This window comes from Onychomys torridus, chromosome 7 (assembly GCF_903995425.1).
Source record: "Onychomys torridus chromosome 7, mOncTor1.1, whole genome shotgun sequence".
Taxonomy (NCBI): Eukaryota; Metazoa; Chordata; class Mammalia; order Rodentia; family Cricetidae; genus Onychomys; species Onychomys torridus.
In genome coordinates, this window is record NC_050449.1 from 58,827,063 (window position 1) to 58,844,120 (window position 17,058).

Consider the following 17,058-nt stretch of genomic DNA (forward strand, 5'->3'; position numbering starts at 1 on the left):
GTGTTGAAGTTAAAGATACATGCCGCCACACCCCCTCCTTTTTTTTCTTTTTCTTTTTATTTAATTTTTCTTTGAGACAGTGTTTCTCTATGTAACAGCCCTAGCTCTCCTGGAGCTCAGTCTGTAGCCCAGGCTGGCCCTGAACTCACAGAGATCCGCCTGGCTTTGCCTCCCGAGTGCTGGGATTACAGGCGTGCGCCACCACCGCCCGGCGTCTCTTGTAATTTTTAAAGAAATTATGCACTTAAGTCATTTTCCTCCATCGGGTAGAACTAATCAAAGTCAGGCCCATTCCCTTATCACCACAGCTCCTAATTGGATTTTCCAGAAACTGAAAACAAAATTTTACTAATAACAACTAACCTCAGACAGAAGAGTGTGTTTTCTTCTTGCCTAATGTGGTTAATAATATTGTAAATTATTAACTCTTAGGTCTTTACAACTGGAGTTCTGTATATATTGCACTAGTAATCTTAATGACTAGAATAACCTTTTGCCTTAAGCATGATGATTTTTTTTCAAAGTGATGCTTGATAGAATAGGACGAAAAAATTGGTATGACTGCTGAAACTGTTTATTTATTCTATCTATTGGCTTGTTTAAAATGGTCACTAGACAGCACTATGATATTCCTAACTCATTTCTTAGAAGCAACTTAAAAATAAACCTAGGGGCTGAAGAGATGGCTTTTGCAAAGGACCTGAGTTCAATTCCCAGCACTCACATGGTGGCTCACAACCATCTGTAACCCCAGTTCCAGGGACACAGGCATGTACATGGTACATATGTATGCAGGCAAGACTTTCATACACATAAGATATAAAATAGTATAAAATCCAAAATTATAGCCAAGTATAACATAGTCACAGATACCTTAAGTAATGAGAACTGGGGACAATTTGGTTATTTGCTGAGGTGGATAATCTTTAAAGACTCTGGGTTTTTTCTCCTAGTCAAGAGAAAACAAGAATAAACATTTATTTTTGTAAACTTATACTTCACCGGCAGTATTGTCTTTTCTAGTAACATATTTTGTCTGTTGAAGGGCGCAGAAAGATCCTGTTGATACCCAGGAAAAGTCAGATATTCAGATAAGGTTACTGATACTGAGATTACCACACCTGGTTTCCTGCTGTACTAAAAGAAACATCCTTAAAAGAAGAGGAAACTGGAAAAGGCCTGTGTCACAGTGGAAGCATGTCCAGGAAGTTAGGCAGCTTTCCATGATTGCATAAGCAGGAAGCAGCCAGACTGAGACTAGGACCCAAGTTTCCTGAGTCCCTGTTTCTCCTCCTCCTTTCTTGGTTCTTCTCTCCCCATGTAAGTCTGGAGTCTGGAACTCACCATGTAGTTCTGACTTCCCTTAAACTCACAAGACATCTGCCGACTTCTGTTTCCCTAAAAGTGTGTTCTACCATACTTAGTCTCATTTTTTTCTTTTTCTCTGCAGTCCAGCTTTTCATTTACTGGACAGACAGACAGATCTTTTTCTTTTCTTTTCTTTGGATTTTCGAGACAGGGTTTCTCTGTAGCTTTGGAGCCTGTCCTGGAACTAGCTCTGTAGACCAGGCTGGCCTCGAACTCACAGAGATCCACTTGCCTCTGCCTCCTGAGTGCTGCGATTACAGGCCTGCGCCACCACTCTCCGGCAAGACAGACAGATCTTAATTTTGCATATTATCTTGAACTCAATTGTGCTATATCCTCATACTAGCCAACTGTATGTTTGAATGTGATAGGACAGGTAATAATGCTGTTTTGTAGATAGAAAACAGGGTCAGAAAGTAACTTGTGCAAGATTATGTGGCTCTTCAGAGGCACAGGAAGGCTAGCAGCTGAAACCCTGTTCTGTCCCACTATCTCTGTGAAGAGCATGCTTACACACTGATGTAAATGAGGAGGAGAGTTCTCTGAAGCTCACTGTATTTAACATTTGTCACTGGGGCTGGAGAGATTTCTCAGTGGTTAAGAACACTGGCTGCTCTTCCAGAGGACCCAGCTTCAACCACATGGCAGCTCACATCTGTCTGTAACTCTAGTTCCAGGGCTGCTGACATCCTCACACAGACATACATACAAAACATCAGTGCACATAAAATAAGAATAAATAACATATTTAAAAAAACCCCACCTGTATCTTGTCAATTTGAAATTCTCTTTTAGGTAAAGCAGTTGTTTCCAATAGTGGCTCATTTTGGGATGTAGGATTATATGGAACATTTCTCAAGTAATTTCAGTGCAGCTCTAGTAATCCAGTTGTTCTGTTCCCCCAGAGCTGCTCCAGATTGCTGGGATAAGCCCACATGGCAATGCCCTAGGAGCATCTATGCAGCAGCAGGTCAATCAGCAAATGCCTCAGGAAAAACGGGGAGGCGAAGTACTGGATTCTTCTCATGATGACATAAAACTTGAAAAAAGTAATATTTTGCTGCTTGGACCAACTGGGTCAGGTAAATAACATTTTGGGAAACTTTACTACTCATTTTTAAAAAAGTAGAGAGTGACACTGTAACCTATACCTTGTAACTAGAGTGGATTCTGGCTCTCAGGCCTGCGTGTAATCAGAACAGTTGAGAGGCTGATGCCACAACCCTGAGGCCAGCTTGGTCTGCAGCATGAGAATCTACCTCAGTAAAGAAAACACTATCCAAGATTGCTCTGGCTACATCATGAGTGTTCATTATTTAGAACTAAAACTGACTTTGAGATATTGGTGTGGCCCTTTGGGCTAATTCCTAACTTTTCAATTAACATATTAATTACATCAATCTCTAAATTTGTAAAAGGAACAATAAAATTAGTAAGATCTGAATATAGTAGAGAGCAGATATAAGAATGTTTCAAGCTTCATTATATACTTAAGCTTATTTTTGAAGAAACATTGTAAGGCAGTATATTTTTTAGTTACTGTTTTTGTTTGTAGGTAAAACCCTGCTGGCACAAACTTTAGCTAAATGCCTTGATGTTCCTTTTGCTATCTGTGACTGTACGACTTTGACTCAGGCTGGATATGTAGGTGAAGATATTGAATCTGTGATCGCCAAACTGCTCCAAGATGCCAATTACAATGTAGAGAAAGCACAACAAGGTATGTTTCAGGTGTAGCTTGTTGAATTGTCCCTAGAAAGCAATCTAATATTAAGGAGAAGTATAATTTTCATCTTGAGTCAAGGGCTAACTAACATTTTCCAATTATTGGAAAGTACCTGATGTTACCCATTCTAGCGTGATTGTTGGCTTTGTCTCATGGCTAAAAAGGTAGCTGGTAGCGTGCAAACAGGCTGGTACTATTCTTTTAGGTTTTAATATTCCCATTGGTTTTCTTGTTCTTACTCCTCTCCAGATTTCCAGTGCTGGGGGTGGGGAAAGGTTGGGGACAAGGACAAAGACAAGAATTTAGACTGGATAAGTGTTCATAACAGTAAAAACAACAGTTGTGAAGTAACAATGAATAATTTTATGGTTGGAGTCAGAACAATACAAGGAACTAACTGTATTACAGGGTCAGAGCATGAGGAAGGTTGAGGACCACTGTGCTAAGACAAGGCGTTAGGTGATAGGTCATCGAGATGGCTCAGCAGACAGAAGCATTGCCAGCAAGCCCGATGACCTAAGTTCTCTCCTCACAGCCCACATACATAGTGGATGGAGGGAACCAACTTGTGCAAGCTGTCTCTTGCCCACCACATGTTGTAATACATGTGTTCCCATACACATGCACACATACGTACACTAAATAAATAAATGTGTATTTGAGGAAATAGAAGTAGGGAAGAGTAAACTGAAGTTTTACTAGTTCTGGCCAATGCCTCATGCCTACAATGAATGCTGTGTCTTCCCTTCCAAAAGAAAAAAAATTGAATTCATTATTAGTCATATAGACTAATAGACTACAGACTCTTGTCAGAGAGCATTTTGGTTATCATTCTCAAATTATATGCTATAGAATCAATTCCATAATAGTTACATGAAAAGATGAATGAGAAAGATAGTGTAGTGTCTTAATGATCATGCCTTTACATGTTAAGTGTAAAAAACTGACTAACTTTGCTTTGTAGCTATGCAGTCTTTTAAAGCTGAGACTGTCTTGTGCAATTCTTTTCCATATTATAAAGAGAATCCTCCTTGACTTGTAGGAATTGTCTTTCTGGATGAAGTAGATAAGATTGGCAGTGTGCCAGGCATCCATCAGTTACGGGATGTAGGTGGAGAAGGCGTTCAGCAAGTAAGCAGTTGAATATTTTGTTCAAGCCCACTAAAAAGAAGGGAACACATCAGCTTCCCAAGTATTGTACGTTTGGTTTCACATTTAATTAGATTCTCTTTTATTTTTCCCGCCCTAAACTTCATATACCACTTTATTTATTTATTTAATGTGGGTTTTTGAGACAAGGTCTGTGTAGTCCAGGCTGCCCTTGAATTTGCAGTAGTATTGCTTCATCCTATTGAATGCTGGGATTACAGGCATGTGCCACCTAGTTTTACATGCCATTTAAAGTAGATCAGATCCTTAAAATTAGAGCTTATTAATGATTTTAAATAAGAAAACTCATTTCTTAGGAAATTTAAAATATTTTTAAAAACAGAAAAAGCTAAGATTTATCTTTATTAGTTTTATTCCTCAAAGGCCCTCTTAAACATTTCCAGAAGACTGAAGACTAGGCATGAATAACCCACCCATGTTTCATTACAGGATTAATATAAAGGCTGAGATGTAGCGCAGTGGTTAACAACTTGCTTGCCTTGTGTGCACAAGGCCCTGGGCTCAATCCCTAGCACCAAAAGAAACAGGAAAGGAGAGATGAGACAGAAAAGAAAGCAGATGTGTTGGTACACACTTGTAATCTCTTGGCCTAAGTGGTGCAGGAAGGAGGATCAGGAGTTCAGTGTCATCATTGTCTATATAGTAAGCTTGAGATTAGCTCCATGACATGCTGTCTCCTAAAGAAGATGGTATAAAATAGCCTTTCATTTCTTGTAGAATCATAATTAAAGTCACAATGATCTATTGGCCACCTTAATAAACTTATTCTCTAATGGCAATTAGCTGTGACAAACACAGCTTTTTACAGACACAGAATTCTGACTGTTATCAACTATGCTGAATAATTTTTTAATGAAGACATCTCAAAATATACCCAACGTTGACTATAGTATTGAGTTAGAATTAAAGAATTTATGTGAAAGATTGAGTATGTTTCAATTTTGAATATTTGCACTATTTTATTACCATTTTACAGCCATCATTCTGTCTTTATTAAGCGTTTACCATCAAGCTAGGTAAAGTGGCTCCTGCCTGTAATCCAGGACTTAGGGAGGCTGAGGCAAGAGGATCACTGAGACCAGCCTGGGCTACATAGGGACATGAGGATGGGGGGGTTGGGGAGGGAGGGAGGCTCTACCATCAAAGTCAACTTTCTTAGATTGCAATTTATTTATGAAGTTCCAAAGTGATAGTGCAATTGATTTTTATTTTGGTTATAGAAATGGGGGAATTTTTGTTAGTTACACTCATTGGCCATAACCATGTATTATTTTCCCCCATTGAATCCTATTCTTTGACGTTTAAAGTCTTTACATATGGTAATGCTATAATTCATTCATTATCAGGGTTTATTAAAACTTCTAGAAGGCACAATAGTCAATGTTCCAGAAAAGAATTCTAGAAAACTACGTGGAGAAACAGTTCAAGTTGATACAACAAATGTCCTGTTTGTAGCCTCTGGTGCTTTTAATGGCTTAGACAGAATCATCAGCAGAAGGAAAAATGAAAAAGTAAGTTTTTCTGAGCTTTTCCTTTGAAATTCTTCATGAGATAACATAAAGTTTCACAGGATGGACACTCAGCTTCAGTTCTCATGTCTACTGGTTACCAGTCATTGGATTTTCTTAGAAAGATCTAATGTACATTCCTAGTTGTTTGAATTTTTGAGTAATAAGGAATATGATTCCCAAATACCCATGAATTAGTTATGCGTGATGGTACTGGCCTTTAATCCCAGCACTTGAGAAGCAGTAGGCAGATCATTGTTATTTTAAGTCTAGCCTGGTCTATTCAGTGAGTTCCAGATCAGCCAGGATGATCCAGTGGGACCCTGTCTCACTACATAAGAGCATTTTAGAAGTGTAACTTGATGAGTTTTTCATACCAATCAAGATTAGCAGCAGGAGGAACAAATTGACTAGAGCAGCTGCAGCCCAGCAAATAGCTTGTCTCAGTGCCCATAAAGTTCGTCATAAATCACTGCTGCTTTTTCCAAATAGAAGGAAGAGTTTAGCGGGAGTAAGGAGAAGGGTTGTGATTTCACTGAGTTTTATTGATGTTTCTTGTTAAATTCTTATTAGCCATGGTTTTAATTGGGGCTTGGATTTCAGGGTGCATATCCAGCACCAAGTAGTTGATTGGTTACAGTAAAATGTAATGGTAATGTGGTGGGTGGCAAGAAACCCAGAATACCCCTCTTTTCTTCATGCCTTTGTGTTTTATCTAGTAGCCACCGCACTTTACATAACATTCCTAAGTGAGGTCATAGATGAACTTTCTGACAGTTGCTTTAAGTTGTCTTTGAACTCTTGCTGTGTACTAGTTTTAAGTAGTAATTTAGTAGTAGTTGCATAGCCTACACTCTGGTTACAGGTACTAAGTCATATAATCAAGCCTCATTCAGCATGGATACAGTTTGGTTCTTATTTTAGCCAGTTTATTTTTCTTTCTTATTTATTTATTTAAAATTTTTAAAAATTTATTTTACATACCAACCACAGGTCCCCCTCTTATCCCTCCTCCAGCTCCCCCTACCCACCTCTCTCCCCACCTTCACTCCCCTCCTCCAACAGGGTAAGTTTTCCCGTGGGGGGACAGCTAAGCCTGGTACATTCAGTTGAGGCAGGACCAAGCCCCTCTCAAGGGTGAGCAAGGTGTCTGACCATAGGTAATGGGATCCAGAAAGTCAGCTCACTCACCAGGGATAGATCCTGATCCCACTGCCGGGGGCGCCTCAAACAGACCCAGCTACATAACTGTCTCCTGTATGCAGAGGGTCTAGTCTGGTCCCATGTAGGTTCCACAGCAGTTGGTCTAAAGTTCGTGAGTTCCTATGAGCTTGGTTCAGTTGTCTCTCTAGATTTCCCCATCGTGATCTTGACTTCCCTTGCTCATATTACCCCTCTTCCCTGTCTTTGACGGGACTCCTGGAGCTCCGCCTGGTGCTTGGTTTTGGATCTCTGCATCAGCTTCCATCAGTAACTGGATGAATAGCCAGTTTATTTATTGCTGTTGAAATTCTACATAAGTTAAACAGAGCATCCTTTATTTCCTTCCTGTGTGAGAAACATAGTAACAAATAAGCTTATATTTGGGTTTCTGTAACCAAAGGCAGGGACCTTGTTCTAATATTTTATAGTTATTTGTGCTTCTTCAGACTTCCAAAAAGGATTTGATGGTAGACATAGGCAAAATTAAATGTAGTGTTAAAGTTGATTATTTCACAAGTCAGAAGAGGATTTGCAACATAATTTTAACCTATTGGGAATTAAATCATTTCATTTAGCTGTGAATTTAGTGGGAAATTTAAGACGTGGCTTTGCTACTTAGAGAAGCAAGCCTTGGCCAAAGTACTTAACCTCTGTGACCCTGTTTCATATGGGACTTATAGATGTAAAGCACTTTTGCACCATCTATCTACTGTTTATAATCTCTGTGGTTTCTTGGATAGTACCTTGGATTTGGAACACCGTCCAATCTGGGAAAGGGCAGGCGGGCTGCAGCTGCTGCAGACCTTGCTAACCGAAGTGGAGAGTCCAATACTCATCAAGATATTGAAGAAAAAGATCGGTTACTCCGTCATGTGGAAGCCAGAGATCTCATTGAATTTGGCATGATACCTGAGTTTGTGGGACGGTTACCCGTGGTGGTCCCTCTGCATAGTCTAGATGAGAAGACACTTGTACAAATACTAACCGAGCCACGTAATGCAGTTATTCCTCAATATCAGGCCTTATTCAGCATGGATAAGGTAAGGTTTGCATTTTTCTTTAATTTGTGATTCTTTTCTGTATTATAATTCTATTAAGTTAGCCCACATTATTACAAGAGAAGTTGCTCATCTATAATACCAGCCTATTCTTCACTTATTATAGATGTAGGAAGGCACAGTGTGTCACATTCAGCATTTGAGAATGTTTTTATTTTTCTGCATTAAAATGACCACTGGAGCATAAAATACAGAGACAGAAGTGTCAGCCTACCTCAGCTTCTCCAAGCCAAATACACAAAATTGCTCTTTCAGCTTTGCTGTTCTAAGTGCTCTGCTCTTCACATACTGTGTGTGTGTGTGTGTGTGTGTTTTTTTTTTTTTTTTTTTTTTTTTTTAAGCTGAGGATTAAACCCAGGGCCTTGCGCTTGCTAGGCAAGCGCTCTACCACTGAGCTAAATCCCAAACCCTTGTATATTTTTATATACTTTACCTAAGTAAATTTATTAGTTGTTTTTAGACAGGGTTTTTCTATGTAGCTTTGTAGCTTTTCCTGGAACTCACTCTGTAGACCAGGCTGGCCTCGAACTCACAGAGATCCGCCTGCCTCTGCCTCCCGGGATTAAAGGTGTGCGCCACCAATGCCCGGCAAATTTATTAGTTCTTACATCCAAACATGGAGGTCACTCTATCCAGCACATCCAATCAGATAAAAAATATTTTGAGTTTTATGAACTTAGCATCTCTAAATATAAGTTTTCTTTCCATATAAGCACTTTACCACTGAGCTGCATATGCAGCCCATGGAACAAACTCGTTATTCATAATAGTGATACTACCATTGGTTAATTGACTAAAAGCATACTACTTGAGGATGGCATTCTAGGGGTTTTTGTTTGTTTGTATTGGTGGGTTTGTTTTTAGAATGTTGTTTTGTTTTGAGACGGGGCTTCTTTGTATAACAGCTCTGGCTGTCCTGGAACTCACTTGGTAGACCATGCTGGCCTTGAACTCACAGAGACCTGCCTGCCTCTAAGTCACGTGTTACCACCTCATCATGAGGATGACATTCTAAAACATGAAAATGACAGACTTGTCTGAAATTTTTCCTTTTTAAAGTACAGGGTGAGAGTGTTACTCTCTTTCACATGCTCTTAGACAGCTGGGGGATAGTTTGGGGGTGGAGGGCAAGGCCCAATTTCAGTCCCTAGTAGTGCTGCAGCAAATGAAAACTATCTGCAATGAGGTCTAAGTGATAGTGATTGTCTAGTCTGCAAGGGGTAAAGGTCTGTCAGATAGAAGCCACACCAGCCCAGCCTCTATCTCTTTCTTGCCTTTTTCCTGAGTCTCAGTTTACTGAACTTTCTGGAACTTGTTTATCTTTGAAATAGTCATTTGGTTCTATTATTTATAAAAATCTGTGAATCTGGAAGATTAATAATGGTCACTACAGTTAGTAGGTCAAATGCTGTGTGACTATATTAGGAAAAGATCTCCAAGGACTAGCTTAAGTTCTGATTTATCTTTTATCCATCTGTAGTGTGAACTGAATGTTACTGAGGATGCTCTGAAAGCCATAGCTAGATTGGCACTGGAACGAAAAACAGGTGCACGAGGTCTTCGGTCCATAATGGTAAGTTGGAGTTAAAAAATTATCAGCAAACCCCCTAGATTGTCATTGATCTAAATTTGGTGTTTTGTTTTATTTTAACACTTGCCAGCGCTGGTGTGTGTGTGTGTGTGTGTGTGTGTGTGTGTGTGTGTGTGTGTGTGTGTTCACACGCATGCAGATGGCCAGAGGCTGATGTTGGGTGTTTTCCTTTTTGCATAGTGGTTAGATGTTGAGACAGGGTCTCACTATGTAGCTCTGGCTGTTCTGAAACTCACTTTGTAGACCAGGCTGGCCTCAAACTCACAAAGATGTGCCTGCTTCTCCCAAGTACTGGGATTAAAAAGACTATGCCCCTACAGGTGTCTCCATTTTAATTACTGAGAATTAGTCTCTTTTTTTTTTTTTTTTTTTTTTTTTTTTTGAGACAGGGTCTCTTTACATTGACTTGGCTGATTTACAAGTCATTATGTAGACCATGCTGGCCTCAAATTCACAGAGCTCTGCCTACCTCTGCCTCCTAAGTGCTGGAAGAGATATGCGTTACCATACCCAGCTGATTTATATTTTCTGTATTTCTTCAATATAGTGTGTGTTGAACCTAGAGCTTGCCAACTTGTATAGTTTAGCTAGCCAGCTTGTCTTAGGGATCTGCTTTCTCTGCTTCTCAGGCACTAAAGTTATAGATAGGCTGCCACACCCACTGAACTTTTATGTAGGTGCTGGGAATCTGAACTCAGTGTGTTATTCCCTGAGATATCTCCCTTTACCCTTTGTCCAAGTCTTGAGACTATTAAGCTTTCCTGTTTGTCTTTTGGAAGTACTATCTAGAGATCTGCCCTAAAGCTTTTTTATTTCTATTATTTGTGTGAGTGTGTGTGTGTGTGTGTGTGTGTGTGTGTGTGTGTGTGACTGATAGGGTAGTAGTCAGTTTTTATTTTGCTTCACCTCCCAGAGAAAAGTATTTTGTGACTGGTAAGTGTGACTAAATAGTGTGAATGCGTTTAGGAAGCATGAAGTGCAGGGTTCAAATTTTAGAACACACACACACACACACACACACACACACACACACACACACAATTTGGGCTAGGGATGTAGTTCAGAAGGTAGAGTGCTTGCTAGAATGCAAGAAACCATCATTTCTGTACCCAGCATCATATAGCTAGATGGGATGGCTCATATCTGTAATGGTAATACTCAGGGGTGAAGGCAGGAGAATTATGCCTTCTCAGTAATATAGTGAGTTCAATCAAGGCCAGCCTGTCGTCAACCTCTTCATGCCTTTTTTTGAGTCTCAGTTTCCTTAACTTTCTGGAACTTGTCTATGAAATAGGCATTGGTTCCATTTAGTCAGAAAATTCTGTGATTCTGGGAAGATTAATAATGGTCATTACAGTTAGTAGATCAAATGCTGTGTTACTAATTAGGAAAAGATCTCCAAGGACTAGCTTAAGTTTTCATTTGTCTTATCCATCTGTAGTGTGTATCTAACTGAATGTTACTGAGGATGCTTTGAAAGCCATAGCTTTGATTGAACATAAAACAGGTGTATGAAGCTTCCATTGAAATTCCCATTGCAGACAGCATGACATGGCCTCAAAACGAAAGAAAAGAAAATCAACCCAAAACTGTAAATAAAAAGAACTCTGTAAGCCTCAAAGTTTAAGGTGTTTGCAACTAAGGGCACACACACACTATATTGAAAAAATACAGAAAATATGAATCAGCTGGGTATGGTAGCACATACCTCTTCCAGCACTTGGAAGGCAGAGGTAGGCAGAGCTCTGAATTTGAGGCCAGCATCCTCTACATAATGAGTTGTAAGTCAGCCAAGTCTATGTAAAGAGACCCTGTCTCAAAAAAGAAAGAAAGGAAGGAAGGAAAAGAAAATCTGAATCATTGGAAGGAGAATTTGAGAAAATTCTACAGGGCAATTTGGGGTAGGATCAAGGCATATAGAGAGCAAGATCTCATGTAGCCAAGGCTGGTCTGAAACTGGTAGCCTTGAACTCCTGTGTCTGTCTCCCAAGCTCTGGGATTACAGATGTACTACCATGCATGTCCAGCTTTACACATAGCCTTTGACCGCTCCTTCTCAGACCTATAGACATCCCCATTTTAGTCCCTGTGCTTCCGTGTGCTATGAGCTTTTTCTGAGACCCTAGGGAGGACACAGACTTCCTGACCCCACTTGTTCCTCTCTTGAAACTTCTCTGCCCTGTTTCCCAGATCTGGCATGGGTTACTGTTTCAGTGTCTGCTCCCAAAGCAAGGATAGGATTATCTTCCCTGTAAAGATATCTGTAAAGACACTGTTATCCCAGCCCCATCTTAGTATGACTTCAGTTGTGAACCATGCATTTACCACAAGCAGTTTGACACTACTGTATGGTGAGGCCCTGGTGATTAAGGTATTACAGACATAGACAGGCAAACTGGAAGAACAGGCCATTGGTCTGACATGCCTGGAAAACTTGATGTGTCAGCAATTCCCTCCACCTCTCCTATATGAAAACTGGTTTTCTTAAGGTCTGCTGCTGCACTTGAGGCAGATGTTCATTTGAATCAGTTTGAAATGGAAGAATGTGGTAGAAGTGATTTTAGGATTAATTGACATAAAAGTAAGGGTTATTAGTTGATGGCCTCAGTCATATCATAGAAAAGGTTAGGCATGCTGGGCAGTAGCATCTGAGGCTGAAAGTACAGGATTTGTATGTGCATGTTGCCTAGAGGGCAGAATAATAGTCAGCTGACTTATTTGTAAAATGATCTGAATGTAATTAGAAGCTATTTTAATATAACAAATAGGAAGGCTTTTACATTGATTAAAATTGAAATGTTTGTATATAATTTTCCTCCTAATTTCTTACCTTTTCTCTCTTTAGGAAAAGCTGTTACTAGAACCAATGTTCGAAGTTCCTAATTCTGACATTGTATGTGTAGAAGTTGACAAAGAAGTAGTAGAAGGAAAAAAGGAACCAGGATACATTCGGTAAACCATACTCTCAAGCCAGAATAGAGCCAGAAGTTATGGTCCTTACTGCTTGAGTTTATTCTGTCCTTGCAAACATGTATAACTTCTTATTTGTAAGGGAAATAATAATTTTCTGTAAGAAACATCCAATATGGTTTATAAAGTAATTTTGTAAAATGATCTTCAAAATCAGCTTCTATTTTAAATGTACTTTATGTATATGGGTGTTTTGTCTGAATCAACATTTGTGCATTATAGATGGTTGTGATCCGCCATGTGGGTGCTGGGAATTGAACTCAGGAGCTCTATGAGAGCAGCCAGTGGTCTTAAGCTCTGAGCTATCTCTCCAGCCCCACCTCTACTTTTTCTGCAACAAGCAGTATATAAGAGAGGCATACATCTGTCTGTGTGTGAAGGGGAATACCAACAACGCCAGAATTTTATCTCAGTTTACACTGTGAATTTGACGCTAAGCTGGACTACATCATGACACTGTCTCAAAACAAAACCAAGGAGGCAGAGGCAGGCAGATCTCTGAGTTTGAGGTCAGCCTGGTCTACAGAATGAGTTCAAGACAGCCAGGACGACACAGAGAAACCCTGTCTCAAAAAATGGTTTAAAAAAAAAAAGCAAAAACTAGACTTTAGGTTGAATATCTAGAGATTAAAATATATTTCAGTGCTAATTTTCTAATTGATGAATGGCTTGTCCCATGTGTTTATTTTTTGGACATAGACTGGCCTTGAAGTCACTAAGTACCTAAGGAAATAGCCTTGAACTCCTGAGTGCTGGGATTACTGGTGTGCACCAGTACATTCAGCTCTTTTTAATGGCTTGCATAAGACCAAATCTTTGTTTACAAAGTTTATTTTCCCTCAGTGTCATACCAGTTGGCATATTTGACAGTTATGTTTTATATATTCTAGGAATCATCAGCAGACTTTCTCATATAAGTTCTTCAGAGCCATGCTTTCAATACTGCAACCGCTCAAAACTGCCCCCAGCACAGACGCAGCCATACACAACACATAAGTGAATGAGTATGTCAGTATCCCAGTAAATCTTTGTTTACAAAGCAGACAATGGGCTGGATTTGGTTCATAAATTGCCATGCATTTCAGCAGTTAGCTTTCTTAGGGAAATCAGTGAACTCTTTTATGACTTAATTCCCATATTTCACCACTAAGCAATCCGAATATTAAAAATACTCTTCTTCTTTTCTATTTTGAGGGGCTATTTAGCTATGAAGATTAGTTTACTGTTCTGAGTCTAGAAATCATATTCACTTCCAATTTTGTTGAAAAACAAACATAACTTTTCCTTACAGGGCTCCATCGAAAGAGTCCTCTGAAGAGGAGTATGACTCCGGAGTTGAGGAGGATGGATGGCCTCGCCAAGCGGATGCTGCAAACAGCTAAACTGTCAGACTCCTGCCTGTACATACAGCTTTCCCTTGTTTTGTTTAGGGTCCTAACAGTTTCTGCAGTCTGGCATTAAAGGCATTGAATCTATCTTGGATATCATACATGGTCAGAAGCCTTTAAGATAAGAATCCGATCATGTATATTATTGTAACATCACATTGATTTATACAGAAGACATTACATGGACTTTAATGACACAATGTTTAGAGATAAAAATGTACATTATTTTGGTTCTGTTTTTTAAAAATATGCTTTAACAAAATTCTTAGGAATCTTTTAAGCGATGCAGGTGTTGCAATAACTGTGGACTTTACGATAATGCTACTCTACAAATGAGAAAATAAATTCTTCAAAGTGGAATGTTGGGGTCCCATTCTTTAGTGTTACCCTTTCGACCCATATTTCCTGGAAATATTACAATAATGCTACTCTACAAATGAGAAAATAAATTCTTCAAAGTGGAGTGTGGGGATCCCATTCTTTAGTCTTACCTTTCTACCCATATTTCCTGGGAATATTAGAGTTTTTATTTGAAAAAAAAAAACCGAACCAGATAGTTTTCAGATATGGAAAAATACCATGGAAACCCACATTCTAAGTCTTTTCTGCTAGTGCATGACATTGGTTTCCCAGCTGGTACCAAAAAAAAGAACCCATCCTCTTGATGGCTTGTCTGACTTATTTGCCATCTTTGAACCATTTTTAGTACCATCAGTGAGTAGTAGATGGAATTCATAGTCTGATTTAATAGTCAGAAGAAGACAATAAATAACTAATTTTTTAAGCAGCATGCTTTGTCAGCCATGTACCAGACTAAATAAAATATCTTAATAATTGCACTTTTCTAAAAGTACTGAATTTGGTTTTTTGACTAGTGGTGCTAGATATCTGTCAATTTTTTGGCTGTACTAAACATGAAGAAAGTCTTAGTTTTATCATTAGTCAGTGTTCTCAGTGACACATAAATTACTACTTTGTTTTATAGGGCAGAACTAAGACATGGGGGGAGGCAGACCCATGAAAACTGCATCTGAGTCCATAATTGTCTTTTTTATGCTTTCTTCCAATATGTTACAATATGTTTTCATGACACTCATTCAGTTCAATCTTATTTGAAGTTTTGTACATCTCAGTATCTGTAAATATTCATTTTTTTTCTTGTTTGGCTTTAGAATATTGTTTTCTTTTCACCCACTTTTCCTCTAGGAAACACCGAACACTTCAAATCTAAATCCCATTGAAGACTTGGGCTTTCTATGATGTAAGGGATGTGAAGTCCTCAGTAGACAGAAGTAGGATAGGGGCCCACATTGAACTTGGCAGATAACTAACCCTGGTAGCTGCAGTGAGGAACAGAAACAGATGTCCTGTTCTCCATAGAAATGGTTCTAGTTTCATTAAGTCTTTTGTACTATAATTTTATTATCCTTCCCTTAAAAGCATCATTCCCATTTTTAAGAGTAAACTTGGCAGTTTCTAAATATATTAAGATAATTCTCCCAAAATGGACTAGGAGACAAACACAGCCACATACAATTATGATTTATCCTGGAGTTTAGGTTCTGGTAACTGGCTAAAACAGAAGTACTAAATAAAAGCTACTGGGGTGCAGGGCAGTAGAGGCAGAGAGAGGCAGGCAGATCTCTGTGAGTTCGAGGCCAGGCTGATCTACATTGTGAGTTCTAGGACAGTCAGGGCTGTACAGAGAAACCCTGTCTCCAAAAAACCAACCCTCCCCACCAAAAAAAGTTACGATAGTGTTGTGTTCATGGTGGTGGACAGAGATGCAGCATCCTGCATCAACAGTGCCAAGCAGCCAGATCAGTCTTTTGTTTTTGAGGCAGGGTCTCTCTATATAGCCTTGGACTCTGTGTCAGAAGAGTGGGCCACTTCTTTGTTACTTAAAAGTTAATGGTTAACTTTTTTGGAGACAGGGACTCACTACATACATAGCTATAGCCTGTTCTGGAACTCAGTCTGTAGACAGGCTGACCTTGGACTCAGAGATCCACCTGCCTCTGCCTCCTGAGCACTGGGATTAAAGATGCCTCACAGCCATCTGTGGTGGGATCTAGTGTCCTCAACTGGCCTGCAGACAAACATGCTGTATACATAATAGATAAATAAATCTTAAAAAAAAGAAAAAAAAAGATGTGCACCACCATGCCTGGCTGTTGGTGTTGTTTTTAAAGAACACGGATGTCATATGAGCTACTTTATTCCAGGATTGGTCCCTCTAACCAAGTTTTACTAATATTTACGTTAAATGTTATTGAAAATACCTAAGCCAGGCATGGTGGCCCAAGTGTTTAATCCCAGCACTCAGGAGGCAGAGGCAGGTGGGTCTCTGAGTTCAAGGCCAGCCTGGTATACAAAGCAAGTTCCAGGTCAGGCTCCAAAGCTATAGAGAAACCCTGTATCAAAAACTACAACAACAACAAAAAACCTGTAAATGTCCTGTTTTGGAACCCAAACTGGGGACATAGACTAAGTTTTTCAAGGACCTTATGAGCATTGAAGGGACAGACACAAACTTCAGTGGGTAAGGTAAATACCATATATGGTAGCCTAGATGGGTGTGGAAGAACAATTAAGAATTTACCAGAAAAGAAGAAATAAAATCAAAATCTCCAAAGTAAGATGAATCTAGGGAGCCTCAGGGGTTCAGAAATAGGTAATAACTGACTTCCTGTTATTATCCTTCTTTTTGGCTCCTATCTTCTGCCACTTTTATTCAGTAGTAGGTCTACACTCCCCACCCCATTTTCAGTTCCAGACATGTCAGGAAGTGATTACAGCCGACTGTTATTAAAATACTTGTTCACAACATACACCTGTTACCACTGACTTCAAACGGGCCCATTTTGATGGCTTTTATTCCTTTTTTATTTTTATTTTCTTATTTATATTAAATAATTTATTGGTTTTTCAAGACAGGCTTTCTCTGTGTAGCTTTGGAGACTGTCCTGGAACTCACTCTGTAGCCCAGGTTGGCCTCGAACTCAGAGATCCGCCTGGCTCTGCCTCCCCAGTGCTGGGATTACAGGTGTGTGCCACCACGGCCCGGCCTATTGAG

The 17,058-nt window shown here is 39.5% G+C and overlaps 1 protein-coding gene across 1 annotated transcript in view; it reads left to right on the forward strand.

The window, feature by feature from the left end:
* The window catches only part of Clpx (caseinolytic mitochondrial matrix peptidase chaperone subunit X), a 36,482-nt gene extending 22,140 nt beyond the window's left edge, over positions 1–14,342 (forward strand). The window contains exons 7-14 of the mRNA XM_036193761.1: positions 2,274–2,450; positions 2,924–3,088; positions 4,137–4,225; positions 5,611–5,775; positions 7,716–8,015; positions 9,514–9,606; positions 12,470–12,576; positions 13,886–14,342. Coding sequence (XP_036049654.1) covers positions 2,274–2,450; positions 2,924–3,088; positions 4,137–4,225; positions 5,611–5,775; positions 7,716–8,015; positions 9,514–9,606; positions 12,470–12,576; positions 13,886–13,976 — 1,187 coding nt within the window. The 3' untranslated portion in view covers positions 13,977–14,342. The remainder of the gene's footprint in view (positions 1–2,273; positions 2,451–2,923; positions 3,089–4,136; positions 4,226–5,610; positions 5,776–7,715; positions 8,016–9,513; positions 9,607–12,469; positions 12,577–13,885) is intronic.
* The last annotated feature ends 2,716 nt before the right edge of the window (positions 14,343–17,058 follow it).